General features: G+C 56.0%; 1 protein-coding gene across 2 annotated transcripts; it reads left to right on the top strand.

The window, feature by feature from the left end:
• The first annotated feature begins 413 nt into the window (after positions 1 to 413).
• Positions 414 to 9,186, top strand: IQCN (IQ motif containing N). 2 transcript variants are annotated; one of them, XM_014465803.2, is made up of 3 exons: positions 414 to 450; positions 1,765 to 4,923; positions 8,176 to 9,186. In XM_014465803.2, exons 2-3 carry the CDS (start codon positions 1,795 to 1,797, stop codon positions 9,100 to 9,102), a joined length of 4,056 nt encoding a protein of 1,351 aa, XP_014321289.1. In that variant the 5' UTR covers positions 414 to 450; positions 1,765 to 1,794; the 3' UTR covers positions 9,103 to 9,186. The 2 variants fall into 2 exon arrangements, with proteins under 2 accessions (XP_014321289.1, XP_006100484.1); XM_006100422.3 differs by lacking the exon at positions 414 to 450 and having other exon boundaries at positions 1,702 to 4,923.
• Positions 9,187 to 19,444: the final 10,258 nt, after the last annotated feature.

The raw sequence follows: 19,444 nt of genomic DNA, 5'->3' as shown, positions 1-19,444 counted from the left end.
TTTTAGCCATTCTTGTGGATCTGGATACTATTTCTAATGACTGGATAGCGTACAAGTGTTCTGTTGATGAATTTAAGCAACATCTTGTTGATAAGCATGTGGATTGTTTTCAGTCTTCTAAATAATATAGTGATGAACATTCTGGAACACCCTTCTTCATGCATTTGTAACTGACCCCCTAGCAATCACCTTTTTGGTTATTTCCAGTTGTTTTTGTTTTACAAAATAACACCAGAATACGCTTTCTTGTGCATTCATCTTTGTGGACTTAAAAGTTTTGGGGTTTCTTGAAATTTTAATTTTTGCTTTTAACTTCTCTCATGTTGGTCTTGAGCACAGAGCCAGCCCAGGGCAGTGTTGTTGCATGTTGCATGGGATGAAGGGCTGAAGGCTGCTTCTGAAATTGCACCTTCTCTTCCTGCTCCTCCTCCAACTCTATGACCCCCTAAGGTACGAAGGTGGCTGGGCGAGGGTCTGACTGGTCCAACCAGAAGGGGGCGGGGACTTCAGCTAGACAGGCTCCAGGTTGTGCATCAGGATTGCTTGACAGCATCCCAACCCTCTCTGCACCAAGGTACTTCTGAAAACCACAGTCATTTCCTCATTCTTCTTCCACCTGCCATTAATCTATCCATCATCTGTCAGTCGTGCACCATCCATTCACAGATCCATTCATCAGTCCACCAATACCTTCAGCTCTCTCCATTTGCACACTCATTATCTACTCAGATTTTACCTATCCATCCACAAATCCATACCTCTATCTTTCCATCCATTCCTCACTCCATCTACCACCCATCTATCCCTCCATCCCTCCAAATATTTATCCATCTATCTACCCATCCATCCACCAGACACCCATTTACCCATTCACCTACCCATCCACCCATCTATTCATCCATCCATATACTCATCCTCCTACCTAGTCATACACCCCTCCATCCATGCGTCCATTTCTTTAAAACACATTTTTTTCAAATTGATTTCAAAGAAGAAGGCAGAGGGAGAGAAGGATAGAAACATCAATGATGAGCGAGAATCATTGACTGGCTGCCTCCTGCACACCCCCTACTGGGAATCAAGGCCGCAACCCGGGCATGTGCCCTTGACCGGAATCAAACCCAGGACCCTTCAGTCTGAAGGCTGACGCTCTATTCACTGAGCTGACCAGGCGAGAGTGTCCATTTCTTTATGTATTGATCCGTTCATAAATTCATCAGCTTCATTTGCGCATCCATTCTTTCATCCAACCTTTCATCCATCCCTCCAACTGATCTACCATTCATTCACCCACAGATTTACCTATTCAGTATTAAGTCATGCATTCATCTATCCATTCGACTTTCAGTCCATTCACCTACTCATTTATTAGTCAAGTTAGTCACTCACCCAACACCTACCCATTCACGTCCTGAAACCAGACTCTATGACTGAGATGGGGACACAGAAGTGACTCAGACCTGTTTCTTGCCCTCTAGGAATTGATAGTCATTAGGGAGAGGGAAATAATCATCACACACACACACACACACACACACACACACACAGGAAGTTCCCAAAATAGTGTGTGATCAGTGCTGTACTCACAGTATGTTCCAGATACAGGTGGCCAGGAGGCCAGGATAGAGAGGGCTGCAATGGGCAGGAGAAAGATTACAAGGTACCAGGCACAGGATCTAGGTCCCGGGGCAAGCACTTGCTCCAGCCAGGACCCCTCTTGTCTGCACAACTCCTCTCTCTGACTACCTCCCTGCCACCCCACAGGCAGAGTTGATCCACCTAGGAACCAAGACAATGCCACAAGCAACACAGTTACAGTTCTCACCTAGTGGGCAGAGCTCCGACCAGCCCACCCCCAATTACCAAGACAAGGCAGAGACACCTGAATCCAGGGAGACCCTCCCGCAACAGCCTGACAAGGGCAAGATTCCCCGCCTGCGGAAGGTGGTCGAAAGCAAGGCCTTCAGGAACATCCTGGTGGACGAGATGGACATGATGCAGTCTCGCGCAGCCACCCTCATCCAAGCCAGCTGGAGGCGCCACAAGCTCCGGCAGAAGCTGGTCCGGCAGGTGTTGACGGCGAAAGGCGTCCAGGAGGCCTGGCGGCGCTTCAAAGCCAGGCGCCGCCTCGGGGCGGAGAAAAAAAAGGGTGTGGAAGAGGAGAACGTCCCTTACCACCCCCCTCAGCAGGTGCGGTTCCACCCTTCAGAGGAAGACAGGTATCTTCCGGCCCCACCTGTCATGGTGGATAAGGAGACCCAGTTCCCTTCTGACGACAGCTTGGCTGCCTGTGCCCACGAGCTGGCCCTGCTGCAGCCCGCAGGTGTTCCACCGCCCGGCATGCCAGCTCCTGGTGCCACCGGAGGCCCTAGCGTCACTTTCGTGCCGCACCAGACCGTTTCCGTCAGACTTGCGTGTCCAGTGAGTCTGAGTGCAAAGTACCACCCATGTCTGCTAACAAGAACCATCAGAAGTACCAGCCTTCTCCACTTAGAAGGGGACATGACGAAGACCAAGCCAGCGACTGCCAGAGCCAGCAAGGCAGGAGCCCTCGGGCCACCGTGTGAAAGGATTGCCCAGACACTTCATGGCCCCCCCAAGGCCCAGACCCAGGCCCATGTGGAAGCAGAGGTCCTCAGAGCCCCACCCCAGACAGGCCAACCGTCTGTGATGACCAAGGCTCCGCTCAAGTCGTGCTTGGCATCCACGATGAACAAATCCATACCCCAGCCAGGCCCAACACCCACGGTAATAATAGCCAAGACCCCACCTCAGCCGGACTCAGCAGTCCCAGTGGCCAAGACCACACTCCAGTCATGCCTGGCAGCAATCTTGAACAAGATCCCAACCCAGCCAAGCCCGGTACCCACAATGATAATGAGGACCCCACCCCAGCCGTGCCTGGCAGCCCCGGTGACCAAGACCCCAGCTCAGATGCGACCAACAGTCTTGGTGACCAGCACTGCACCCCAGACACAGCCGGCGGCCATGACCTCAATTTTCAAGCCCCCGACACAGACCTGCCCAATTCCTGTGATGGCCAAGCCCCTGCCCCAGGTCCACCCAACAGCCACGATGGCCAAGTCCCTACTGCAGACATGTCCAGTGGCTACGACAGCCAAGACCCCATCTCAGATGCTCCCAGAAGCCTCAACGACCAAGACCCCTACCCAGACACGTCTGGCCGCCATGATCACCAAGACGCCAGCCCAGTTACGCTCAGTGGCCACCGTCCTCAGGAACCTCTGCCTGCCTCCTCCTGCAGACGGAAATCTGAAAGCTTCACCTCCAGCAGTTGTGGAGGATGGGATTCCCAATGCCTCGTCACAAACAAACCTAAACAGACCAAACGCCAAGGCTGTGGTGAGCGGGAGGCAGACGGCAGGCGCGGTCAAAGTCTCGTCCCATTCGCACTTGACGGAGGGAAAGGTGAAATACTGGCCCCCACCACATCTGGGGGCTGGGGCTCCCAAGGCTCCAGCGAGGCCTTTTTCGGAAGCCGAGAAAATCAGGGCCTTCTCCCAGAAACAGGTGAGAATAGCAACCATGTCTAACACCAGTGTGGCCGAGGACAGGAGCAAGGTCTTGTCGCAGGCACGCCTGAAAACAGATGTCACGAAGGTTCAGTCCCAGGTGGGCGTGCCTGTGGAAATGGCTGTGGTTCTGCCCCAAGCACGCCTGGGCACCTGCCCAGCCAAGCCCCTGCCCCGAGCGCAGAAGGCCACCTGTTCAACCACAGCCTCGCCCCAGAGACTTATGCTTGCCAAGCAGACGAGAGCCCCGCCCCAGGCAAATATCGCCCGGTGTCTGTCCAAGCCCCCATCCCAGGCACACCCACCTGCCAAGCTAACCACGGCCCCGTCCCTGGCCCATCCGGGCACGTGTCCGACCAAGACGCAGTCCCAGGCACATCTGACCACAGAAGTGATAAAGGTCCAGTCTCAAGCGCATCTGCCTGCGAGGCTGACCAAGGCACAGTCCCAAGCCCAGCTGGTCACAGAAACAGCCAAGTGCCTCTATGCTGCCCACCAGGCCGCTGAGCTCAGTAGCAAGACTCGGTCCCAGCCACTCCTGGCTGGGTTCAAGGCCTCCACCCAGCCCCATCAACACGCCAGCTCTCTTGGCACTTTGTCCCGAGCAAAGCCAGAGGACGGATTAACCCAGCTCCCAGCCCATAGCTGTGCCCAGGGCAAAGCTACCAAGGGCCCATGCGAGGGGGCCTCCAAGACCCCGAGCATGCTGGTGCCTCTGCTGGCGTCCACTGGACCTTCCGCATGCAACGTCGAATCCTGGGGTGACAGCCGGGCCACCCTAGCCCCGCCATCAGCCACAAGCCCAGCCGCGCCCTGCCAGGAGGAGCTGGGGGCCGCCCAGCTTGCCTCGCTGTGTGCTGAGTTGGCCACTGTGCTGGGCTCCCAGGAGGACATCCGTGCTCTGCTGGAGAAAGCTCTCCCCCAGGGGGAAGTGAGGGCGGCACTGAACCAGGCCCTGTCCAAAGAGATCCTAGGCACCACGATGGCCAAGGCCCTGCCCCAGGGCATGCTGGGCACAGCACTGGTGAAGGCCCTGTCCTGGGGCGAGCTGGGCACTGCACTGTCCTGTGCCCTTTCCCGGGGTGAGCTGCAGGCAGAACTCACGAAGGCCATACAGGGCAGACTGGTGGATGTGCTCTGCAAGGTCCTGACAGAGGAAGACCGGGCTGCCCTGAGCCAGGCCGTGTGTCAGGGTGAGCTGGGCACCGTCCTGAGCCAGTCCTTGTCTCAGGCGGCCCTCCTGACTGGACTCGTCCTCCCTAAGGCCACCTCGAAAGCACTGGGAAGTGGGATGATGGTGACGCCGGTCCCAGTGGAGGTGGACTCCAGGGAGAGCCGGTCAACTGCATGGGGGCCCACCGTGGGCCGTGTGAGACCACAGCTCAGCAAGGTCAGGGTTCCCCAGGGTGGGGCCTGGGAGGGCGTTGTCACAGGCGGGCCAGCCGGGCTGTTGGAGGAGATGGGGGATGGGCCCGTGGTCAGGAGGTCACCCTGCTTGTCCGGGGTCTATGTGGGTGCCTCCTTGGTCACTAGGTTGATCACCACCTTTCTCCATTTTCCCCTGATCGCTGTTTTGGACCCCACTCTGTCATGGGATAAGGGTGACTCCTCCGTACACCCAGGGGTGGGCGAATCCGCATCAGCTCTCTGCTCAGGGTGAGTGACGCAGGCCCCACTTTGCCTGAGCCTCTTCCCCTGCAGCCACCCCGCCCTCTGTGACAGCTGCTCATTGCCAATGGCGTGGCCCCAAGCTCCCACAAACCACATGTGGCCAGCAGGGCGGCCCCATACCTGTCAGCATCACTGGGGGAGGACAGGGTGGCCCCAGGCACGCTTGCCAGCACTGTGGGTGGTGGGATAACCATCCACTCCCACCAGTTTGTCACCACCTATGGGGGAGGGGGTCTGCTTTTTGGTGTCAGCCCTCCGGGGTCACCTGGGGGGACCCCTGAGGTGTATCAGCCATCAGCGGCCAAAAGTCTGCAACAACCTTTCATGGTCCCTGTGGAGACCATGCAGAGGACTCAGTTTCCACGTCAGACACAGGTCTCTGTGGGCCTGAGTGAGACGACCAACAAGATGGCCTCAGGTCTCCCGAGGGCCACCACAGTGAGTCCCCCAACTCGACCACAGACCCCCCAGGCACCCAAACACAACAGAGCATTCCGCTGCCTGGATCCATGGCTCCTGGTCGTCTCTGGGCATTCAAAAGTCAGGAGACTCTAGTCTGTCGGAAGCCTCCCCAGAAAGCCAGTTAATGCCCACCCTTCCCCACACATCCATTCGAGAAGAATTGAACACGGGCATCATTTCTGGCACGTGCTGCCTCAAGGGTGGGGCCTGGCTGCTCTCAGGCTTTAGTGCCCAACAGTCTGGGTCTGAGTCCTTGGCCAATGTGGGCGCCAGCATATCTCAGGTCAAGTTTGATCAATGGGGACCACCAGTGTCTTATGTCCACGGTCACCACATCCAGTTACCAACAATCAAATGCTTTCAGCCAGGAGCCTGTAATGGGCATGGCCCGTCGTCTGGGGCCAGGTTCTGTAGCCAATAGGGTGACCACAGTTGGGGCCCCAGGTACTGTGGTTCGTGGCAAGGCCTCCAGCTTTCCCACAGGGTCTGAGATCAATTGTGTGGCCCCCAGCCTTCCACGAGGTTAAACGGTCAATTGTGTGGCCCAAACCCTTCACCCGTGATCTGTGATCAGTGGCCTGGGCCGGGACCTTCCTCCAGACCCCATGGCCAGGGCTGTGGTCCACAGCCTTTCTCCAGGCTCTGTCATCAGTGGTGTGGCCCACAGCTTTCCTCCAGTTTTCGTGGCCAGTGACGTGGCCAGGACCCTAGCTCCAGGTTCTGTGGTGAGTGGGGTGCCCCCCAGACTGATTACAGCACCTGGTGCAGGTGGGAAAAGGCAAAGTCTCTCTGTAAGACTCTGTACTAGTACCCTCTCCAAGACTCCCCCAGGTTCAGGGGTGAGTGGGGTGGGCCTAAGTGTCTCTTCTGGTTTTGTGGCCTCTAGTGTGGTCGCAGAACTTATGACTGGGGGACTGAGTCAGAGCCTGGTCTAAGACCCATGGCTAGTGTGGCTAGTCCACCCTCCACAGTCAGAAGCATGACTCACAGCCTTCCCCAGGGGTCCAGACTCATTGGACTCACCTCCCATCCCTACCATGGAGGGCCCCGAGGACGGGTCTGCATCCCCCTTCCAGGCACCCCATGCCACTGGCCTGGCTCAAGCTCCTCCCCAGGCCTGAGAATCTAATGGCGGAGCCAGAGGAGGGCACCGAGTGCCCATGGTAGCAAAGAGCCTCACTGTTGAGCCACGTTCATGGGACAATAGCCTTTGAGACCAGAGATGGCCAGGCCATGATGAAGCCAGAGACCTGGGCGAGGCTCTCTCCCAGGAGTCCTGTTCCAGTAGGGAGTCCATGGTCCTTGAGGCAACCCCATGGATGTCTGAGAGTCCCCCGTCCCCTGATGTCGACTACGACCATGACTTCCTGGCAGAGGACAAGACTCCAAAGGCCAAAGGCCGTCGGAGGAGGAGGCAGCTCCCGGCTGAGCCGAGTCTATGATGGGTGGCATCGCCCCTGTCCTTCCCCAGCCTCCAGGCTTTGCACACCAGGGCCAGCAGTGTCCCCCAAACTCTGCCGCAGAGGACGGACACCAGCTGGAGGGCCCCTAGTTCCCACTTTGTGACTTCGCATGGGGTCCCCGGTGTGCAAATGAACACAGGGCCCCCTGAGCTCATAGGCGTCAGTGGCTCACATCGTCCCCCAGAGCCTCTTGGCTGCTCACATGCCCGGAGTCATTCCCATGGGATGGTGGCTTCTACAATAGCATCAGGGTCGCCCGAGCTGGCCCATGACAGGACTGTGGCATCTAGTTTGCTCCTGAGGGCTGCGTCTGGGATGGGGGGATCCCAAACACTTCCCAGAGGTCCCGTGTGGCCTCGTGTGCTGCCGTATAGTGTAAGGCCAGCGGGGCGGCATCCCGTGGGTTCCAGTGCATTTTGGAAGCCAGTGTCGGGGAACCTGGCTCAGAACAGCCACCATGACCTCCTTGGCCCTAGAGCAGCGGTTCTCAATCTGTGGGTCGTGACCCCTTTGGCGGTCAAATGACCCTTTCACAGGGGTCGCCTAAGACCATCCTGCATATCAGATATTTATATTACGATTCATAACAGTAGCAATATTACAGTTATGAAGTAGCAACGAAAATAATTCTATGGTTGGGGTCACCACATGAGGAACTGTATTTAAAGGGCCAGAAGGTTGAGAACCACACCCTAGAGAATCCTACAGATCCTTGCATAGTACTCTGCCTCCGGAAGGCTAGATGGTTCTGTGGCCAAGACTGAGCCCTCCCGGTAGGTGGCGGAGCATGCCTCCAGGTCCCTCCGGAAGGCCCCAAAGGCTCCATGGGTGCGCTGCCGTAACGCCAATGATCCCTACGGCCATCTGGTGCACGACATGGCCATCCCTAGGTTGCACCACGAGGTTCAGAGGGGGTTTCTGGGTTATGAATCTTCACCCAGTGGTTCCCTTTTAACCGGGAGTCGCTACAGGGACCTCGGGATCTGCTTAGCACCATGGCTCCTGTGGACAGTCACAGGGCACCTCTGACTTCTGCTTTACTCCAGGGCCCCGTGGACGCTGGCGTGGCTGGTGGCCAAACGTGGAATTCCGCCATCCCCGGTGCTGCTGTTGGGCCCATGGAGGGGGCCAAGACCCCCTGTGGTGCATGGAAACCAGCCAGGTGCGATGTGCCGTGGGCTGCCATGGGCAGGGAGGCGCTGGTGGATCCCAGACGGTGTGGGGAGCTGGTGACGTCAGTTCAGACTGTGGAGCAGATAATAGTGCAAGCCGTGGTCGTCATACAGGCGTGTGCACGTGGCTACCTGGTGCGCCGTACCATCAAGGTGTGGCACCGGTGGGCTGTCGTCATCCAGGCTGCCTGGCGTGGCTACTGCGTGCGGCGGAACCTGGCCCAGCTCCTCAAAGCTGCCACGGTCATCCAGGCCACATGGCGAGGCTACAGCTTCCGCCGGAACCGAGCCCGGCAAATGCTGCTCCCCCGCACCTGGGCTGAGGCTAGTGGCAGGACCACGTCCACCTCCGACCACCGCTGCTTCCAGTCCTGCCGGCCGAACGACTGCACCCTCTGCCAGTCGCTGAGGCCCAGGCTGGGGAGCCCACCCAGCGCCGTGATGCTCATGGGTTCCAGCCCCCGCACGTGCCACATGTGTGGCCACACCCAGCCCACGAGGGTGGTGCAGGGCACGGGCCGGGGCACCACGGGCCAGGAGGACAGGCTGTGGGACCAAGACACCCAGCTGAGCGACCAGAGACCCCAGCAGCCCCGTGGCCAGAATAAGGCGGCCACGGTCATCCAGTCCATCTGGAGGGGCGTCCAGGTACGCCGCCGGCTGATGGAGAAGCAGGCAGCGGCCAAGATGCTGCAATCCAACTGGCGTGGCCACTACACCCGGTCCTCCCTCACCACGGATGCGCTTTTGAGGCCAGCGGGGTGGGACAACCCACAGAACACGCAGTGGCCGGGAGTCTAGGACCTTGACCGCCCAACGGGGGACATCAGGGGCGGTGCCATGTGGCTCTCTTGGTCTAATGAATAAAGTTCTCCACAGCCTGGGCCTTGGTCTCTCCGTGCTCATAGCGGGTATCTTGGGCCTGGGTGTGGGGGGCGTGAGGGGAATCTGGAACACGCTGGACCGGGGGGACCCTAAAACTTTCAACCACTTAGTTGGCACCCAGGGTCCGTGTCTAGGAGAGGGACCCACACCCTTCTCGGAGGTCAGGGGCCTCCCTGTGGCCGTGGAACCTGTCCATGACTAGTGGGGCCGTGTCCGTCGGCTCCCCGTGGAAGGTGTCCCTGACACACTCCAGAAGCCAGTGTCTGGCCCTCGGCCCTCGGCCCTAGAAAACCCCACGGTGACTGCATGGGGCCTAATTCAGGAAACGCAAGGGCTTTCCAGCCAGGTACCAAGTTGGTGGGATGCTGGGCGCACCCGCAAGGGGCTCCAGTCTGGGTGAGAGAGAGCTGAACACAGATGTTCCCAGCCTGTGGGTGTCAGGGACAGGGCAGGGAGGGGGGAGGGGCTACGAGCACCCAGAGGGCAGCCTGCTTGGAGGAGTGGCAAGGGGGAAGGTAGCATGGGTTCAGGCAGCTATGGAAGGGGCCACAGAGTGGGTGGGGGCTGCTGTGGGGAAGGGGACTGAAAGCAGCAAGGGGTTCCTGAAGGGATGGGCAGAATTTGAGGGCTTCTCGGTCATGGTTCAGGTGGGACTTCTAGGCGAGGTGGGCGTCCAGGTGGAGAGGGGGGCAGGTATGGCAACCCTGGGAAACGGTAGCACCCATAGGCCCTGTGTCCTGCGGCCCCACCTCCACCTCTCCCTGGGCAGGTGTAAACACAGCCACCTGGCCACGCCCCGGCCCCACGTCACACCTGTGCAGAGCCCTCCTGCACCCTCCCCACGCAGGAATGGCAGGCTCCCAGCGGCCGCCGCCTTCTGCTGCTGCCTCGGTGCTGCTGCTGCAAACTGATGTGAATTTCTCTGCTTCTGCGGACACCCCTACAGGTGACAGCAGGTCAGGAAGAAGGTGGGCCTCTCCATAGCTGGAGGGGGCCGTCCTGCCCAGCCAGACACCTGGTGTTTGGGCCCTTTCCTCAGGCCAGGCTGGTCTGCCAGGCCCCCGCCCCCAGAAGGGCTGCTCCCCCAGAAGCAAGGTGGGGGGTCATGAGAACAGCTGCAGCACCCCCACCCCCTCCACCGCCCCCACTCCAGCCCTGAGGATGCCACTTCTGCAGCCCCAGCCTGAGCTGAGCCAGTGAGAAGCTGTGGCTGCCTCATACCCAGTTTGAGGTTCCATGTTCAACCTGTTCCCATTAGCCAGCTCGCAAGGGAAGGAGGGCCCAGGGCCATGGGAAGGGGACACGGGCTCATTTCCTGGTCACGAAGCACCTGTGGCTCCCAGAAGCTCCTGGTGCCTGGTTGCCTTCTGCTGCCCTGCAGGACTGTTCCCAGGGTAAAGAACTGAACTTCTTAGTGAGATTTATTTTACAGTTGACATACAGTATTATATTAGTTTCAGGTGTGCGACAGTGATTCAATAAGGGTTGAACTCTTGCATTGCCTCCCCTCCCACAAAACCATCACTCTCTCTGACCTGTGTACCTGCCCCAAACCTGTAATAGCAGAGTGGAGGCCACCACGCATATGACACGTTTTGCAGGCAAGGGCTTCACTCGGAGAGCACCGTATTTATCCCCATTTTATAGCTCAGGGAATCGAGGCTTATGCTAGTCTCCCAGCCTGTGCCAGAGCTGGATTAGAACCGGCTGACTTGGCCCCGGCCAGCCTCCTGGTCCAGGGGTTTCTGGGCAAAGCAGACTCATGGCACAGTCCATAGAAATAGCTCCAAGCCCTGGCTGGGTAGCTCAGTTGGTTAGAGTGTAGTCCCCATATGCCAAGGTTGTGTGTTCGATCCCCGGTCAGGGCACATACAAGAATCAACCAGTGAATGTATAAATGAGTTGAACAACAAATTCTCTCTCTCTCTCTCTCTCTCTCTCTCTCTCTCTCATCAATAAAAAACAAACAAACAAACAAACTTCATAAAAATAGAAATAAAAATAAAAATAAACCCACTTTACCTCTGATCAGCTCTCCAGTAGCTCATGAGCTCCTGCCTACTCTGTGCCCGGCCCTCAGCAGAGCTTGTGTCCTCCACTACCTCCTCTTTCAAGAATCACTAGTTTTCCTCAGTTCACTTTAAACTTTTTAAAAAATATGTTTTCATTGATTTCAGAGAGAGGAAGGAAGAGGGAGAGAGAGATAGAAACATCCATGATGAGAGAGAATCATCAATCACGCTGCCTCCTGCATGCCCCCTACTGGGGACTGAGCCGGCAACCCCAGGCATGTGCCCTGACCAAGAATGGAACTGTGAGCTCCTGGTTCATGGGTCAATACTCAACCACTGAGCCACACTGGCTGGGCTTCCTCAGTTCACTTTAAAGGTTCAGCTCCCCAGAGTCCTGGCTTGGCTTCAAGTCCACGGTGGCCCTTGAGTCACCCTCATTTCAGCAAAACTTCTCTTCATCTGGATTCTTCCTCAAATGAGGTGAAAGGCAGTTTGGGAAAGCTGGCCTTTTCTTGTTTTTTTTTTTTTTTTTTAATATATTTTATTGATTTTTTACAGAGAGGAAGGGAGAGGGATAGAGAGTTAGAAACTGGAACACTTTTTCCAAACGGATACGATCAGCTGCCTCCTGCACACCTCCCACTGGGGATGTGCCCGCAACCAAGGTACATGCCCTTGACCGGAATCGAACCTGGGACCCTTCAGTTCACAGGCTGACGCTCTATCCACTGAGCCAAACCGGTTAGGGCATGGGAAGGGAAGGCTGGGCTTTTAGTCCTTGACTCCTTGGAGGTCCTTGAGGGGCCCTCTTCCCACCTTCCTAGTTCCCTTAGGCCTCAGTTTCCCATCTGTAAAATGGGGATAAAAGTCAGGCCCGGGCACAATCCCTCTCCTAGGCTCAGCTGTCATCCCCACAGGGCCTGGGAGACTGGACAGAGCAAGGTGGGTCTGCGTGTGGACCCAGACCCCTCTTGAGCCTAATGCTGGAGGTTATTTCCACATCTCTGCCATCTGGGAGGTAAGAGAGGAAGCACGAAGATCCACTCAGGGCCGCGTGGACAGGGTCGATGAATGAACTTGCAAGCAGCTAAGGTGCCCAGCAGCCTGGAACTGAGAAGGAAGTAACTGTAGGAGGTGGCCCATGAAATATTTACCCACCCTCAGCCTGGCCCCAGGGCTCCGTGCTGGGAGGGTCAGGAGCCAGGGAGCAGCTGGAACAAGGTTGGGGCGGAGTTTTTCAGAGCTTTGATCCCCTGACTATTCCCAGTGCCCAGGCCTCTACCCCTTCCCCATTAGAGCTCTGGGTTTGTCCTGACCAGAGCTGAGCATTGACCTATGAACCAGGGATCAGGGTTCAATTCCCGGTCAGGGCACATGCCCAGGTTGTGAGCTCGATCCCCAGCGTGGGGCGTGCAGGAGGCAGCCGTTCAATGATTCTCTCTTGTCGTTATTCTCTCTCTCTCTCTCTCTCTCATCAATAAAAATATATTTAAATCAAACAACAAAAAGCTCTGGGTTTGGCCATGAGGACCTTCCGGGTACCTGCAGAAGATTAGGGCTGATCCTCTCTGGGGCCTCCAAGGGGCCTGTGTAGCTCTCAGAGGTGCTGGCTGCCGGAGGTGCCCATTTTACAGACAGAAGATCCTTTGAGTCCCAGAAGGTTGGAAAGAGTCACCCAGAGTGCTGCCTGGGTCCAGCCATTACTTGTACCCAGAGAGCTTCTGGGGCCCCAAAGCAAGAGGGGGGCTGGGAGAGTACGACGGGACTGGAGCCCACACTGTGGGTTCAGACAAAGAGCTCCGTACAAGGCACCGCCTTTCCCACTGAGCACTCAGGTGGCGAGCGAACTCCCCCAGGCCCCCTGGGCGCAGGCTTACTCTCTGAGGGAAGAGGGAAGAGGCATCCAGAGAGGCTGGCCCGGGTCCCCCACCCTTGCCCCTCATCATCCTCTCCCTGTGCCCTCTGGCGTTTGCTTTCCGATGTTGGGAGGGAGCTGAGACCTCAACGTCCAAACCCTGGTCTCCTTTTCCCTCCAGCGGCAGCTCTCCTAGTTCAGTGGAACCCGCCCCCACTCACTCCACCCCTAGTTCAGGGGCAGACTCCCCGACCTCCTCTACAGCCTCTTAAATTCAGAGGTAACCCCCACCATCCAGTCCAGCTCCAGCTCCACAAATTTAGGGTGGGTGCCCACCGCCCCACAACCAGAGACAATCCCCCACCCCGATTCTGGCTCTCCAGCTCAGAGCTCACCCCCACCTCCCACTCCTGCCACCTCCTTGATCCTGCACTCGAGCCCCACTTCCGGTGCCCTTGGCCACAACTGACTGTACCTCTGTGGCTCTGTGCTTCTGGGCAGTTGAGGGGGGGGTGGGGCCGGGCGGGGGTGGAATGGCTGAGGTTACCAGGCTGCAGTTCTGGGATCAGCCTCCAGGGAGAGACACAGACCTGAGAATGTGCTGGAAAGGGCCGCACCCCTCCCCTCCACTCCCGGTATTGCTGAAAGCTCTGAGGCCTTCTTCATTTCACGCACATTTATTAAGTGCCTAGTGTATGTCACATACACTAGGGGACACAGCTGTGTTGGAAGACGGGTTATAAGTAAATTCCATATTTGTTTATCAAATAACAAAATAGAACAGAATAAAGCGTTGGAATATGAGTACAAATGGTTTAAATTTTTTAAAAAGTGGCCAGTAAAGGTCTCGATTTGAAAGAGTTGAGGGAGGAGCCACAAAGTTATCTAGGAGGAGAGCAGCCTAGGCAGCAGGCACAGCCTGTGCAAAGGTCCTGAGGTAGGACTGTGCCTGGTGCATTTGAGGAAGAGTGAGGTGGCTGGAACTGTGAGTAGAGTACTAGCGGGGAGGCCGTGAGGGTGGGAATATTGTACAGTGTGACCATCCAGGACCCCAGGGGTTCAATAGAGGCCAAGAATTTTTAGAGACATCCAGAAAAATTTGTTACTCAAACTACCATGTTGTCTCCGGAATGTTCAGAGAAGAGTGCAAGCACCAAGTGTGATGAGCTTTTGCTTAAAGTCACAGGATAGAAACCGCCTTCTCAGAGTGTCCCATTTCCTAGGATCACCGGAAGGCCGCAGCGTTTGTGAACGGAGTTCTAGATTTTTCTCAGTTTGTAAGAACTCCTGAGTGGCCAATGAGAGCAGTGGAAACTGCTGAGCTGAGGCAGCAAACGGAATGAATTCCTCATAGACAGATATGTTCACAAGCAAAAGGATAAGAAGGCACTTTAACAAGTTAGAGCAGCGACCAGAGAGGGGAGTGAGCGCGCTTCTGGGAAGGGGTTTAAAAGGTTCTGGGCCCCTGAGGGTATGCAGCCTGGGGAGGGGTGGGGTCCAGGGCTGACTCAGGGCTCCTCCTCTCAGCTCCAGGTGACACTGGGGCCTGAGTTGCACAGGAACCCGGGGGTGGGAGTGACCGTGTATCTGTTGGTGTCCTCTTTGCTCAGTGGGTCTGTGGTAATGGCCGTGAGGTGCTGCCACCAGGGTGAGCCTGCGTCCCAGAAGCCAGATGAGATGTCCATGGTGAGGTGGGGGCTGGGCTGGGGGGCCGCCATCCCAAGCAGAGCAAGTCCCTGGTGCCTGAACACTCCCTTGTGTGTGTTCTTTTTCCAGGGAGCCATGGGCCAACGGTCACCCTTGCCCATCGCCCACCAGAGCGATCCCTGTAGGGTGGGGACTCAGATGGGCCCGGGCACCTGGGGAGGGGCAAGGCTGGAAGAAAGCCCCTGCTATTCCTCTGAGGCGTCCTGAATGATGGATTCCTGTCCTACTACACGCTAGGGTCACCGTGCGGACCATTTCTCTACCCTCATGGGGCCCACAGCTTTGAGGGATGAGACAGACGACAGCCAGGGGGTCAAATAACATTTCAGATGGTTCCGAGGGTGAGGGAATCACATGTTGGGCCTGGGGCCAGATTCCGGTGGCCTGTGTGTCCAGGTTTGCTGACCGGGCAGGGAGGCTTCTCCGGGGAGGCAATGATTGAGCTGAGGCCTCAAAGGTGGGAAGGAGCACCCTGGGGAATGCCGGGCGGGTGACAGAAAGCAGGCACAGCAAGGAAAAAGGCCCTGGGGTAGGAGGAACTTGGGGTGTTTGGGAAACAGCAAAGAGGGGTGTGGTCCCTGGGAAGGAGGGTGGGTTTAACCTGAGCACCTGGTGGAGTTTTCAGCCAGTCAGTGGTGGGTCTGGTTGGTCTTCCCTCAGGTGTTTATGGGGCAGATAAGCAGAGGGAGAAGGCGTTCCAGGAGGCAGGGCTCACCCTATGCCAAGGCTTGAGGCAGGAAAGCCCAGATGCATTCGGAGAGCAGGGAGTCAAAATGCCCCTCCCCCCATGCCCAGTCCTGCTTTCAGGTCTGAGCTGGACCCCCACTCTCTCCCCTCCCATTGGACAGGAGGGAAAATCGAGTGTGGGAGGAGCAGACCTGGGGCTGGGGACCCTCGGCAGGTCAATGGACTCCTCCTGCTGCCCACTCCTGTCCCCACCAGGACCTTAGGCTTCTCTAGCTGGGACATGGAAGCTTCGAGCCCCCTGGCCAAGACTGGGGCCTGGAGCTGGCCCCTCAGGGCTGGGTTTATCCTGCTGTAAAATGAGTGGTCAGAGAGCCTGGAGTCAAGGTCACCCCACACATGGGGGGAAAGCCGCTGGAGGGACAGTCATGCTCTAATGATTCCTGGGGGCAGCAGGCAGCAGTTCTGGTGAAACATTAACTTGTGGCAGCTCAGGAGGCAGCAGCACCATAGGAACTCCTGTCCCTGCCACAGGCCCCCATGCACTTTCCTGGGGCCGGGTTTCAGCTGCAGCTCCAGCCCCTGCTGTTTGTGGAGGGGTTATTGACCGGAGAGGCAGCACAGCTCGGTGAGCAACTTCCCCGGAGCCTCCAGGGACCCCTGAGGGCCACCCCCAAACCCTAGAGGGCTTTGCGGTGAAGCAGTTCCCAGACCTCAAGCTGGTAAAATCTTCCCGTTTTACGGCACCTCTCTCTGTGTCCTCCTCTCTGTCTCTTTGTCTCTCTTCTCTATCTACATCTCTGTCTCTCTGTTCCTCTCTCTGTGTCTCTCCATCTCTCTCTCTGTCAATGTCTGTCTCTTTCCTCTTCCTTCCTTCCTCTCTCTCTCTCTCTCTCTCTCTCTCTCTCTCTCTCTCTCTCTCCATCTCTCTGTCTCTCTCCATTTCTCTCTCTGACGCTCTGTGTTTCCATCTCTCTCCCTCTCTCATAAGCAAACACAGGAACAATGAAACTTAACACCCACCTGCCCTGTTCTCCCCCACACTCGGTCAGCCTCCTGGCCACTCTCTCTCTTATACCCGTCTTGGTGATACCTCCCGGTCACTCTGCCCGCAGCATCCTGGCTGGGTCCTGAGGGTGGTATGCGGGTGTGTCCAGTCTGGGCCTGGTGCTCAGATAGTTAAAGGCCTCTGCTGAGGGAAGCCTGGACCGCCCTCTTGGGCAGGGCCCGTCCTCCCCTACCCAGCTCCATGGCAGGTCACAGGACTCCTCAGTGCCAGGCCTGCCTGGGCCTCACAGAGCCGGTGTGAGTCTGGAGTGCTCTCAGGTGGTGGGCTGGGGTCTCCAAACCCTCCAGAGCTGGTCTGGGAACTGAATGGCTCCCCCAAGGGACCGGGGGCGAGGGGACTTCTTCCTGAGGGACCTGATGGTCCCAAGCTGCTGACCACAGCAGGGAGCAGGGAGGGGGCTTGAGGAGTGTATGTGGGGACCCAGCCCCTGTCCCTGGATGGAGGCCCCTGCAGAGGTTCAGGTGGTGTCCACACTGGTGCCTGTGCTGCAGCCTAGCTACCTCAATTGAGTATCTGTGGGTCCCAGGAGAGGGTCCAGGGTGTGGGAGTGAGCTCCCCATCTAGGGGGCATGGCTGGGCTACTGGGGCCTGGGGTTTCACATCCATCTCCCCAGGTTCAGAGACGCCTGCAGCATGAGGCGCAGCGGAACAGCACTTTCCTTCCTGCTAAGTGAGGTGAGTGGTAGGAGATGGCCTTATACAGCCATGGGGGAGGGGTGTCCCAGCAACCCCCTACTCAGAAACACCCAGAGCTGCCTGGAGACCCACTTCCAAGTGCGGAAACCAAGGCCCAGAGAGGCCACTCGAAGTCTGAGACTCAGTCCAGGTGTCTCGTCCAGGGTTGCAGCCACTATCTTTGGGTACAAGGGACCAATGGGGCAGGGGAGGCAGAGACTCTTGGGTCTGGAACCAAGGTTTTGTATAGCCCAAGGAAAGGAGGCCACACTTTTGGGTCAGAGCCGATGGCTCCATTCCGAGAGACTGGAGCAGGCTTAAAGGTGGCAGTGAGCAGTATTTAGGTAGTGAGTTCATTCAGCAGGAGCTGGGTTTGAATCCCAGGCTGGTCACTGACACCTCAGTGGCTGATAACCTCTCCAGGACTATTTAAAAGGGCTAAAACCTTGAGAGAGGTCAGGAGGTCAGGATGAGCCAGCAGGCAAGTACCCACATATAAGTTTTCTCTCTTTACCATGACCAGCACGGCTAGAGAGCGGATGAGTTCCTGAGTAGGGGCGGCTGGGGATTGAGAAAAAGAAAAAGATAGACACAGAGACAATAGGGAAAGCTGGGACCAGGTGGGACAGCTGTCCTCGGATGGAGAGACAGTGACCCAGAGCCGGTGCAGCACATTTATTTTATACAGTATGATTCCAGGGAAGTTTTACTAGAGTTTAAGACAAAGGAAATTATGTGAAATCATGGTTAAAGATCAAGCTGTAATTCTTCATTCTGTGACTTCTTTGTAATTGTCACTCCTGGCTCAACCCGGATAATTGCGTCCGTTCCTGGTGCCTGGCTGAACTTAAATAATGAAACCCACCCCGTGGCACCTGAGCTAAGGGTCAGGCTGACAACATACCTGCATCTGGCATGTATGTTCCAGGACGTGGCTCTGCTGACGTCACTGGATTTAGCTGACAATCAGCTCAGGTGCCTTCCCAGGCGCTCTCTACATCTCCCCCTTTTTTATTTTTAAATGCAGCTATGGACATCTAATTGGAGCCTTTGGACTTGAGATCACAGGAGCTTACTGCTGACTGAAAGAAAGCAGGATAAAATTAGTAGTACACAAAGGAATCCTATTAGGTACCAGGCGGTGTGTTTTAACATATTCCATGGATTAAATCCTTTTAAATCATCCAGCAATTCTTTTGCCAGTTTTGCAGGAGATATAATTTCATCATGACTATTCTGAATGGCTTGCACATGTTTGTGTAGCCACACTAGGTCTATACTGATATTATTATGATGCCATATTCCCTGTAGGTGCATCTTAATTTTACTCCAATCCCATAGAGAACTGTTATAGCGGGCTGAAGTCACACAAATATGTGTAAAAGCAGTATGGTATTACAGTTGCTGTTTAGTCTTGACACTTTCTAATTGATTACCTACTCCTATTACTACAGTTTCCAAAGCATTTAGCTTTGTTTCTAGCTTTTTGTTTATATCTTCTTGATCATAAAATACAGTCAAGGTGTTCTGAGCCAATTCATTGACAAACTCTGCATTCTGGATGCTTTGGGTCAATGCAAGAGAAGCAGTCACAGCCAATGCGATAACAGTAACTAGGGTAACAAGACCAAAAATGATAAGTCCCACAGCACGCTTTTCCCGGGATAGCTGATTGTGTAATTCCTGCAATGCCTAGAGGCCCGCATCATGATACCATTTTCCTGTTATATTGGTAGGAAGCATATAAAAGAAGGCTGCTTTAAAATTAATATATCTTCATTCAGATTATGCCTGGAAACACAGCTGGTAAGGTTACAGTGATGGTGTTGGATAGCATACTGGGTGTCTAATCTGGTGATGTTTGCATTTCCAGTCACCAGTACATATGGGGGCTGGACACAGGCTCGTAAGCCATAGCAAGGGCTTGATGAACACGCTCCTTTAATATCAGCTAAGAAAGAGCCAGTAAAATTAAGAAAGTCAAGGTCAGCGGCTAAACGCCAAAGATATTTCTGTAAATTTCCTGTTTTCGTGGTCAGGGCATTACCCACAAACCTTCCTGGTGACATAGGCTTGTGATGGGGATGTTTAGCATCAAGCCTGTGAGACCAACCCAATACATACAAGTCAGAGCCAGAAATATGTCTCACTGGTACAGGATTGGCACAATCTTGCCATTAAGGGAAAGCTCTCAGCTCAGTAGTGGTGCTATTAGGACAGTAGGGAAGTGGGGGATGCTTATCAGACAGCCATCGG

Source organism: Myotis lucifugus, unplaced genomic scaffold (genome assembly GCF_000147115.1).
Source record: "Myotis lucifugus unplaced genomic scaffold, Myoluc2.0 scaffold_311, whole genome shotgun sequence".
In the NCBI taxonomy this organism is placed as follows: Eukaryota; Metazoa; Chordata; class Mammalia; order Chiroptera; family Vespertilionidae; genus Myotis; species Myotis lucifugus.
This window is presented reverse-complemented; position numbering and strand designations above follow the sequence as displayed.

Bases quoted from the DNA above. Each gene is read 5' to 3' on its own strand.
- IQCN (XM_014465803.2), top strand. From the start codon at position 1,795: ATGCCACAAGCAACACAGTTACAGTTCTCACCTAGTGGGCAGAGCTCC. The intron at 4,924-8,175 runs GTCAGGGTTCCC...GCTTTACTCCAG, and splicing joins TGAGACCACAGCTCAGCAAG to GGCCCCGTGGACGCTGGCGT.